General features: G+C 39.5%; 1 protein-coding gene across 2 annotated transcripts; it reads right to left on the minus strand.

Moving 5' to 3' along the window:
- Positions 1-3,299: 3,299 nt before the first annotated feature.
- LOC133548766 (perlucin-like protein) lies at positions 3,300-8,724 on the minus strand. Of its 2 annotated transcripts, XM_061893720.1 has the most exons (6): positions 8,568-8,724; positions 8,373-8,474; positions 6,107-6,370; positions 5,868-6,031; positions 3,609-3,748; positions 3,300-3,523 (listed from the first exon to the last, which is right to left on the minus strand). In XM_061893720.1, exons 1-6 carry the CDS (start codon positions 8,677-8,679, stop codon positions 3,364-3,366), a joined length of 942 nt encoding a protein of 313 aa, XP_061749704.1. In that variant the 5' UTR covers positions 8,680-8,724; the 3' UTR covers positions 3,300-3,363. The 2 variants fall into 2 exon arrangements, with proteins under 2 accessions (XP_061749704.1, XP_061749705.1); XM_061893721.1 differs by lacking the exon at positions 8,373-8,474 and having other exon boundaries at positions 8,518-8,662.
- Positions 8,725-11,424: the final 2,700 nt, after the last annotated feature.

Consider the following 11,424-nt stretch of genomic DNA (forward strand, 5'->3'; position numbering starts at 1 on the left):
CCAACTGTATTAAGCTGGCAACAGACTGTCTTTCTGGACTTGCTGACCTGTCACCCGGAATTCTAACAAGATCTTTCTTGCCGTAAAAGTAATGAAACTGTTATGGCCATATCTAAACACTGTACAGGACTGTAAGAATGGGGACGGTGTGGCAACACTAAATTGGCCCTAGTGTATGAGTGTGAATGTTTTCCGTCTATCTGTGTGGCCCTGCGATGAGGTAGCAACTTGTCCAGGGTGTATGCCGCCTTCCGCCCATATGCAGCTGAGATAGGCTCCAGCACCCCCCGCGGCCCCAATAGGGACAAGCGGTAGAAAATGAATGGATGGATGAATTTTGTTTTCGTAAACTCAAAACTAAAATTAATATAATAATTACACATCTTTAAAGGCCTACTGAAACCCACTACTACCCACCACGCAGTCTGATAGTTTATATATCAATGATGAAATATTAACATTGCAACAACACATGCCAATACGGCCTTTTTAGTTTACGAAATTACAGTTTTAAATTTCCCGGGAGTTTCGTCTTGAAAACGTGTAATGATGACGTGTACGCAAGACGTCACGGGTTTTAAGGAAATATGAGCGCTGCACACACACACAGCTAAAAGTCGTCTGCTTTAACGGCATAATTACACAGTATTTTGGACATCTGTGTTGCTGAATCTTTTGCAATTTGTTCAATTAATATTGGAGAAGTCACAGTAGAAAGATGGAGTTGGGAAGCTTTAGCCTTTAGCCACACAAACACATGGTGATTCCTTGTTTAAAATTCCTGGAGGTGAAACTTTACTATGGATCAGAGCGCGGTCAAGCAAACATGAATCACGACGGAATGTCAACCAGCAGGTTTCGGTGAGAAAATTGTAGTAAAAAGTTGCTTCTTACCGGAGAAAAGCTGAGCTTGTGCCTTCCATAAAGCTGCCGTCGACTCCCCTGAGACACTGGCGTCAAGACACCCGTGGACGTACACCTCCGACAATCAGGTACTATTTAACTCACTAAAACACGAGCAACACAATAGAAATATAAGGGATTTCCCAGAATTATCCTAGTAAATGTCTCTAAAAACATCGGAATCCGTCCCATTGCAATCGCGTTTTTTTTTTTTTACTTATTTTTTATAATCATTTTTTTTTCTAGTCCGTCGCTATCAATATCCTCAAACACAAATCTTTCATCCTCGCTCAAATTAATGGAGAAATTGTCGTTTTCTCGGTCCGAATAGCACCTTTTGTTGGAGGCTCCCATTAAAAACAATGTGAATATGTGAGGAGCCCCCACACGTGTGACGTCATCGTCTGTGACTTCCGGGAGAGGCAGGGCATTTCTCTTGGGACCGAAAGTTGCGAACTTTATCATAAATGTTCTCTACTAAATCCTTTCAGTAAAAATATGGCAATATCGCAAAATGATCAAGTATGACACATAGAATGGACCTGCTATCCCCGTATGAATAAGAAAATCTCATTTCAGTATGCCTTTAAGTTTTAATTGGATACACAAGTTCCTCTTATCAATCGATGGCTCCCCTCTGACGTACAGTATCTGGATGGCTTGCTTTGGCACATCTCTTCATGTAGTATTGTTGCTTTTTCCCCTACATTCATCCCTTGCTTGACCATGAATGTGTTTTTTTGGACCACATAGACTTTTTTTTTTTGGTCATTAACTATAAGAAGAACAAATAATTATTGATTGAGGCTGACTTTTTGCAGGTCTTCTGTGAGAGAGAGACCAGTGCTGAAACATTTCCCTGTGACCTTTGTGGAATAAATGTTTAAAATATGCAGAAAGACCTGGACTCTGACTGTTCAGTTGAAGACCGCACTTAGAGTCTGAATCTTTGCCCAGCTGTTACTGATGCTTGTCATGTTTAGTGATGGGAGAGACGGCAAACCTGTCAAGATTTCTATATTGGATATATTTTCGGCTAAAAATGGGAAAACAATAAAATGTATTAAAGTTATTTAAATCAATCAATCAATCAATGTTTATTTATATAGCCCTAAATCACAAGTGTCTGAAAGGGCTGCACAAGCTACAATGACATCCGCAATACAGAGCCCACATACGGGCAAGGAAAAACTCACCCCAGTGGGACGTCGTTGTGAATGACTATGAGAAACCTTGGAGAGGACCGCATATGTGGGCAACCCCTGAAAGCAATGGACGTCGAGTGGGTCTAACATAATATTGTGAAAGTCCAGTCCACAGTGGATCTAACATAATAGTGAGAGTCCTGTGGGGCCAGCAAGAGACTATCCCAAGCGAAGACAAGTCAGCAGAGCAGAGATGTCCCCAACCGATGCACAGGCGAGCGGTCTGGACAGCCAGCACTTCATCCATGGCCACCGGACCTGTGCCCCCCCATCGCCCCAAAAGGGAGAGGGGGGCAGAGGTGAAAAGAAAAGAAACGGCAGATAAACTGGTCTAAAAAGGGGGTTTATTTAAAGGCTAGAGTATACAGATGAATTTTAAAATGGGACTTGAATGCTTCTACTGAGGTAGCATCTCTAGCTGTTACCGGGAGGGCATTCCAGAGTACTGGAGCCCGAATAGAAAACACTCTATAGCTCTATAGGCCAGAGCAGGCAGGGGTGTGTCCTGGTACGCTTACAACGGAGGTGTCAGCTCAGCCTCCAGCAGAAGGCTTGAGGGTTTGCGCAAGCGCCGTGACTAAAACAAAGTGTGACCTGTACACATTTATTTTTTTGTCAATTTGAGTTTGTATTGGTTGGTTGTTATCATACTTCTAATAGTAATAATAATCTTATGAGTAATTTTCACGATGGGTGCCACTTTTTTCTGGCTTTATCTCATGTCCCCCAAAATGTGCATTACTTGCACAAGTCAGCATGTCCGAAAAGGTGTAGAAGGAAGCAGGATTTATGTAATTCTACCCCTTTTCTATCGCTCAGCTAGTATTGATTGTTTGTCCACCTCATGCATTTGGTCATGTTCACATATTCTCCTTGGGAAAAACAAAAAAAAAAGAATGTAATCCATCCATCCATCCATCCATTTCTACCATTTGTCCCCTTTTACATGTAACAATTAGGGATGTGTAAAATAACTAATTTAATTTATTATGCTCCACCCAAAAAGGGACAAGCGGTAGAAATGGATGGATGGATGGATTTTAAAACAAATTTGAACGTATTTCGGACAAAGTTGCAAATGCTATTTAATCTTGATTAATTAATTTGTATACTGTGATTTGATTATTCGATAACCCTTTCAATAAAAGAAAGACTGCAGTTAATTCCTTGATGGAAAAAAAAAAGAATGACAATAATGCAGATATGTTTATTTTAACATTTTTCCTGGGCGTAATGTTTTAAAGTTGAGTTTCAACTACTCAAAAGGCTTTGCCAGCATCTCGCATATCCAGTTGAACTGGTGCTCCTGGCACTTTCCATTATACCATACTTTGCTGGTATCGGTATAATAAAGAAAAGCTGCACAGTTCCCAGTCTGAGGTTCACTGCTGCTTGGCTGATCATTTCTCCAGTACCTGAAGTACATAATGCAAGATGGATTGTGACAACTAAACTGTTGTGTTGAAGAAAAGTGAGCATTTACTGTAGCTATTTGCATACCCTGTTTCAATCTCAGTCGTATTGTTAATCCACATCCATGTTCTCTGGGACCCCATCACTCGCAGGCCCATCCAATATCCGTTCTGCCACCATAAAACTGAACTGAAGCTGGTTTTCGGAGCATTTTCGCTAACAAGTACCTATGAGACACAAACATTGGAATTGAGTTGAAATGTGCTAAAAACTAGAAAATAGGATTTTCAGGAGAAATTGTGTGTCAATGCTGAAAAGCGGACACTAAACTGAAACACCAAATGTTAGAATGCTCGCCAGATAGTGCCAAGTAGTAAAAAAATATGCGGAATATGTGCATATTTGTGAAATTTACTAAAATAGCAGTTACCGATAAATTAAAGTACCACTGATAAGTCACACTAACACAAGTTAAGCGTTATCATGTGTCAAATAGCAAAATATATGTACAGTATTTGAGGTGAATAACGACAGAATTAGCATTAGCATGCTAACATTTGTATGGCTCAAGTTACAAAATATTGCACTTTGAGATGTATGACTGTAAAACTAGCTATCAATATTAGCATGCTAAAAGTTAACATGCCCTATTGGTATACACTCCATTTGTACTGGGAAGTCAGAAATTTCAACTGGAATGCCCCCAGAAGTAGGATTTTTCCTACTTGGATATATAATAGAATAATAGTAATAGAGGGCAGCACGGTGATACAGGGGTTAGTGCGTCTTCCTCACAATACGAAGGTCCTGGGTTCACTCCTGAGCTCGGGATCTTTCTGTGTGGAGTTTGCATGTTCTCCCTGTGACTGCGTGGGTTCCCTCTGGGTACTCCGGCTTCCTCCCACCTCCAAAGACATGCACCTGGGGATAGGTTGATTGGCAACACTAAATTGGTCCTAGTGTGTGAATGTGAGTGTGAATGTTTTCTGTCAATCTGTGTTGGCCCTGTGATGAGGTGGTGACTTGTCCAGAGTGTACACCGTCTGCAGCCCATTTGTAGTTGAGATAGGCTCCAGCGCTCCTCGCCACCCCGGAGGGAATAAGCGCTAGGAAATGGATGGATGGATAGTAATAGAAGCGTCTGTAATATCTGTTTTAGCACTTTTAACTATTTTTGTCGCACTACATCAGCCATCTACTATATCTTGTTGTACGTTTGAACGTACATGGTATGTAATGGTAGCATAAGGCATCGTTTACACTGGAGGTCAATTCCAATTTTTTTGGCCACATGTGAACTGTATCGATTTTTGTAATGTCATTGTGAACATTGCAATTCCAAAGTTTTCATATCCAATTGGGCCTCTGTCATAGGTGGATATAAATCGGATATGTATGCAATGTGATGCGACTGCAGTGTGAATTAATTCAAACAGAACATCATCAAAAAGTGTCAACCGTCATACTTCTAAACATTTCTCTACCTTGGGGGAAACATGACAGAAGGATAATTGAGAACCCTTAATGGAATGGAACTAATTAAGACAGATTTCAAACTGAGGGGCGGGGTCCCAGTTTTGGCCTGCCATATCTTTCAATGTGCCCCATAACAGTCTTGAAATTACATGCATCAATACAGTATTTTTTATCTTTTCTTACAAAATGTATTCGTCCTTGACAGTCTGAGAGAAAAAAAACATATATTGCATGCAGTTCAAATTTTCTTGATTGAACTCTGCTAAAGGAATCAATAAAATACTATCTATCTATTTATTGCATATCTTTTAAACTTACTGTAATATTATCTAATAATGCAACAAATACCATTACATACAAACTTTTTGTCAGCTCAAGTAAAAATTATAAGATCAAATATCTGCTTGACTTATGATTTCAAACCAAGTGATCAATCAAATTGTACAAAAATGACAATATATTTTATGGTAAAAAAAAGGGCAGCTCAGCTGCCAGAATTTTACTGTAAAAAAACTATAGTATCGTTTTTCCACTAAGAGTAATATGCAGTAAGAAAACATTATGGTAAAAGTGTGGTGACGGAGCTGCCAGTTTTTTACTGCAAAATCTAAAAAAAAGTGTGTACAGTGTATGTAAAAAATATATAATAATTAAATGCATATTTGAATTGTATAATAATATGACAAGGTAAATCCCGATACATTTATATTCATGAATTATTTACTCTGAGGGCAGCCATAACTGTGATGTGGCCCTCACTGAAAACAAGCTCGACACCCTTGAATTAAGGTAAATGTTTAAAGTACCTCACAGTATGTTGTGGTGCACTTTTACGCAGATCATTTTAAAAGGACTTATTTGTCTTCTGACCTGTTCCTGCAAGTTATCGATCACCAGCAGGTCTGCACCCCGACCAAGACAGTTTGCTCTGCTGTCTGGCCAGTTTTTCTTGGAGTCGTGGTCAGGGAGAGAGAAATAATAGCAGGTAGATTTAAGGAGGGTCCATCCTGCAGGGCATCTGCCACAGCTTTGCTCTGTTACAGCAAGAAACAACAAAGATCCTAAAGGTCGACTGTTCGAGAATTCCTTTAGAATGGTCACGGACTTACCAAGAGCATTTTTTTTAGACTGCAGAATTGCTTTTTCACTTTGAAGCACTTCAATCTTGTTCTGAAGGATGTCACTAAGTCTCCTTTGCTGCTTCAGTTGGAGCTTCATTTGAATGAGGCTGGTCTGGTGCTTGACTATTGCTGACTCAGCCTCCCGCTCTGCTTTCAGGATGTCAGTATGGTTGCGGAGATAATTACGCTCGATGATAAGGGCAGAGACAGCTGAATGAGGAGTCTGAAGGTGATCGTCGTTGGCATTGGCACCTGAGGGCCACAAACACATCCCATTATTGGTACATTTGCTTAGGTTTAAATTCTTGTTGATGTTGGTCTACAAGTTTGAGGTAGCACATGTTTTAGCAATACATTATACGTTATATTTCAATAAGTTAGCCACATTTCTGAAAAAGTGCAGGGAACCTCTGAAGGTCACAATGAATGCAAACGCCACAACATAACAGTACGCCACAAAACAACAACATAAAGCCACAAAAGAACAACATGAAGCGACAATGAAAGGGACAGTGGACCAAGTGGACCAGAAAGTGACAACACTCAACCACAACAGCTTACTTTCACTTACTTTTGCTCCTTCTTTATTTAAATTTCAACTTTCCGTCTCAGTCACTTGGTCCGTCAGCAAAACTTGGTCCGCTTTTGTTGTCGCTTAATGTTATTGTGTTGTGGCTTTATCTTGTTGTGTTGTGGCCTAATTTTGTTATGTTGTGGCTTTATGTTGTTGTGTTGTGGCTGAAAGTTGTTGTGTGGTGGCATTTGCATTTTTAGTGGCTTTTGTAACTGTGTTGTGACTGAAAGTTGTTGTGGTAGGGCTATAGGAATATGACGAAAAGAATAATTCAAACTACAGTTATTGTGACAAAAAATATCACGGTAACCATTATTATCATGGTCATGATGACTTTGCTCAAAAAGGACTTATACATTCTAAACTATTTGTTGTTCGTAATGGGGAGAGACGTTAATATCTCTTTGTGGAGAGGGGCGTGGTCCACGCGTTCCCTGCGGGCGGGGCGTGTGCAGAGGCCGGCCATGAAGCAGCAGACAGGGGAGTAGACACCTCAGCTGGAAACGAGTTATCTTATCACCTGTTCTCTTTATCAGCAGCGTTGGAAACCATGAGACGGGGCTGGCAAACAAGAGTGAGGGCCAGACGAAGGAACACGCTGATGAGAACCACATGCATGAGCTGAAAAGCTAAAAAGGACTCTGATCATTTTGTATATTGTGAACTTGAATTAAAAGATTGTAACCACTGCGCCAGGGTGTGGTGTTTCCTGCAACGCAACCGAGGATCTGGGTCGGAGACCTTCCACACTCTTGTATCCATGTTAACCTTTATTGAATTGCAAGCTAGCGCAAACTTGCTTGTCCAGTCAAAAAGCAGTGTCAACAATCTGTGAGTTTATCAAAGTTTGGTACTCATTTACGGTTTTATCATAATTTTAGGTGATGCTAACTGTCCAGATTTTTATCACCATTTATTGTTACATCCCAAGTTGTAGCTTTATGTTGTGTTGTGGTTCTAAGTTGTTGTGTTGTGGCTTGATGTTGTTGTGTTGTAGCTTAAAGTTGTTGTGTTGTGCCTTTATGTTGTTGTGTTGTGGCATTTGTATTTGTTGTGACACATCCCGATCACCGTGGTTTTTAATGCTTTAACAAAGTGTTTTGATGCTGCCGGATTTTGATAAATCCTATAAAGGTTGTTTACATCTACTGTATGTAAAAATCACTCGCATCTTAAGTGTCGACAATTGGTCGCCAAATTAAGAGACCACGATTCTATTAATTTCCAAACTTGCAGTAGTTTGCAATAGACCAACAAAGCAAAAACAATCAGAACTGAGCATTATTATCTTTGTAAAGACATACAGTAATATTTAATGCATATTTTAAATTGGATCTGATTGTGTGTGTACCTAACACTGTGGCCGGTGGGTTTATGTCAGAAATTTGCTCTAGCCAAATGGCCCCTTAGAATCAAAACTACACATTATTTATGATTATATAATACTATCTTTAATTGGTAGAATTTACGATATTTGTCAATTGGTTGATCACCAATTAGAATTGGTGCCTCTGTTAAGTTTTCCCCCCTGCGTGATACATCAGAAATGCCAAGCATTTGTATTGCTTTTCCAGTTTAATCAATGAAGAATAAGGTTTACGACCAAGCAGCACAGCATACACATGCAATGTATGTACTGTATATATGTGCTCTGTCACACTTATCCATGGATTTACTCACAGTAAATGGCGATGACAACCGCCGCTATTAGCAGAATAGCAGTGAGCATGCCCAGAAGCAGGACAGTTAAGCGGTGGCGTGGAATCCCACATGCAGCTCCCACTGAGTTGGCAAACAAAGCCACAGTCAGACAAAATGTACTCACAGGTTGTGTCCAGAGAGTGCAGCATGTTTAAATGTCAGTGTTACTTATACTTTGTTGAAATTTCTGAGCATGTGAACGCCGATTTCTGTTGAAATCCTTGACAATCTTTTGATCCACTGGAGTTTCTTCTTCTTGTTCTGGGTGCGACTGAATGTTCTCCATTGTACTTTTATGCAAGTGCTGTTTATTGATCGGTGCAACTCTTGTTTATACTTGTGATAAGGTGTGTGTGTGTGTGTGTGTGTGTGTGTGTGTGTGTGTGCGTGTGTGTGTGTGTGTGTGTGTGTTCATACAATGCAGCACAGTCCTGATGATCATTAATATTTGATTCTGCATCTACCCAAAACTTAGATGTCAAAACATATGCATACATTTTTGGTTTTTAGAGTTTAAGTGGGTAATATTGATCATTTACAAACAAAGAAAAATTATTATACATTTTGAAATAAATTCTGCTTTGAACACAGTACATGCCGCTTCTATACTTATTTGTTTGGATTTACAAAGTATATTTCCATCAGGAAAAATAGTAATACAAAATAAATGACCTGTAATCAGCCTCTTGCTTGATTTGGCTTGGAATGTGTCCACTCGAGATGCAGACGTTGGCGAACAACTCAAGTCTTTTGAATGGCTCTTTTGAAGTGAACGACAAGAACCGCAGTTGTGAGCTGTTCATTTGCAAGCTGTATGTAAATGCAAATGTGTGGGCCACCTGACTGGACTGGAGTCACACTGTCTGAAAAACTCCACAAAATGAGCCAGCGTCAACAGAAACGTAGCAACATGTGGATGCACTTTTTTGGGTCATTGTTAGTGTGAATGTTGTCTGTCTATCTGTATTGGCCCTGCGATGAGGTGGCGACTTATCCAAGGTGTACCCTGCCTTCCGTCCGATTGTAACTGAGATAGGCTCCAGCACCCTCTGCGACCAAGAAAGGGATAAGCGATAGAAAATGGATGGATGGATGGATGTTTTGTTAAGTAGGGTGGGGTAGTGCAATTTTGCATTTGTTAATATGCATGTGTTTTTTTAATTTAGTCATCTATATATTTTATCCACAGAGTATAATCAGCTTGGATTTTTCCCCTGTATTGTTAAAATGCTCATATATGGAACATTTTACAGTAAAGTTGGTTTGCATTAATCATATCTGTAGCCTGTGGAGTTTCTATTGTACCACAGATGTTCCTAGATTAGATACATTTCAAAAATAGTGATCTCACTGTCAAAGTATTGGTATGATTATAGATTGTTAACAATGAGACTACAACCCGGATTGAATTATGATGAACATTTTACAATATTTCCTACAAATAGTGTAGAAATTGGTAGAAATTAGAATTATTCAGATCCAAATTGTATCTTATAATTTACATTAGCGATGATCTCCTTCTTGAAAACAAGTAACTTCGGAAAAAGAGAAATTCAACAATGAGCCAGTCTTTTAACGACTCTTTTAGTGAAGTGAAGTGAATTATATTTAAAAAGCGCTTTTCTCGAGTGACTCAAAGCGCTTTACATAGTGAAACCCAATATCTAAGTTACATTTAAACCAGTGTGCGTGGTACTGGGAGCAGGTGGGTAAAGTGTCTTGCCCAAGGACACAACGGCAGTGACTAGGATGGTGGAAGCAGGAATTGAACCTGCAACCCTCAAGTTGCTGGCACGGCCACTCTACCAACCAAGCTAAGCCGGTTTTTACTGGGACAACTCCTAAAGATCCGGCTCCCTTCAGAGATCCATAAATCCCACTAGTCGTGTCCAGTACCTAACAATTGCGGTCAGATGCAGGCTAAAACTAGTGATGATAACATGAAAAAATATAATTTGTCAATTGAACTGTGTTAAATGTATTTTCTTTTACGATCCTAATATTTTTTTTTAACCATTTTGTTGAATTAAAATTGCTGTGTGTGCACATTTCCTGATCAAACACTGGGCAGAAATAAAACTGAGATGAGGCTTTACTTGCTGATCCGACCCTCGGATTGCGCAAGGTTCAATGGCTTGTGCCTGTTTGTTTGTCATCAAAGGACACAACTAATTTAATGTTAATGTTAATGTCAATGTTAACTATTTATAATAACTTTATTCATTGTTAATTTATGTAATATTTATTTACTTAGTCATTTGTCTATTTATTCATTTACTTATTGTTTTATTATGTTGTAATGAGAAACTGGAAAAATGTGTATGTATGGATATTCTAAATAAACTAACACAATAACCATAACTGTAACTTGCAGTTTTTAAACAAAACCATAAAACAACTATGGATGGATAGATAGTACTTTATTGATTCCTTCAGGAGAGTTCCCTCAGGAAAATTAAAAAAAATGCATTCATTATTGCATTCATGTTAGCATTTAAAATAGCAACCAATTAGGACTCTAGTTGCAAACTAGCAATTAGCACTCTAGTTGCCAGCTTAGGATTTGTGCTATAGTTGCCAGCCAGCGATGAGTCCTCTAGTCGCCAGCTAGTGATTTGCGGACTTGTCGCCAGCTAACAATTACCACTCTAGTTGCCAGCTAGCAATTAACATTCGAGTTACCAGCTAGCAATTTAGTACTGTAGTCACCAGCTAGCGATTTGCAGACTGGTTAACAGCTAGCAATTGGCGCTCTAATTTCCAGCTAGCGATTTGCGCATCATTTGCCAGCTAATGATTTGCGCATTAGTTGCCAGGTAACGATTCACATTCTAGTTGCTAACTAGTGATTAGCAGGTACTGGCTAGCTACAGTAGCGATTATCAGTCTAGTTGCCAGCTAGCAATTAGAGCTCTTGCCAGCTAACGATTTGCGCATTAGTGGGCAGCTAGCGATTTCACGTTCTAGTTGCTACGTAGCAATTAGCAGTCCACTTGCCAGGCAACATAATGTTTGAACAAGAATGTACTTG

Source organism: Nerophis ophidion, linkage group LG03, assembly GCF_033978795.1.
Source record: "Nerophis ophidion isolate RoL-2023_Sa linkage group LG03, RoL_Noph_v1.0, whole genome shotgun sequence".
NCBI lineage: Eukaryota > Metazoa > Chordata > Actinopteri > Syngnathiformes > Syngnathidae > Nerophis > Nerophis ophidion.

Excerpts from the sequence above, each read along its gene's own strand:
- LOC133548766 (XM_061893720.1), bottom strand. The coding sequence starts at position 8,679 with ATGGAGAACATTCAGTCGCACCCAGAACAAGAAGAAGAAACTCCAGTG. Across the intron at positions 6,032-6,106 it reads GTCTAAAAAAAATGCTCTTG|AGCAAAGCTGTGGCAGATGC; the intron begins GTAAGTCCGTGA and ends TTGCTGTAACAG. Across the intron at positions 3,749-5,867 it reads TCGATAACTTGCAGGAACAG|GTACTTGTTAGCGAAAATGC; the intron begins GTCAGAAGACAA and ends TGTGTCTCATAG.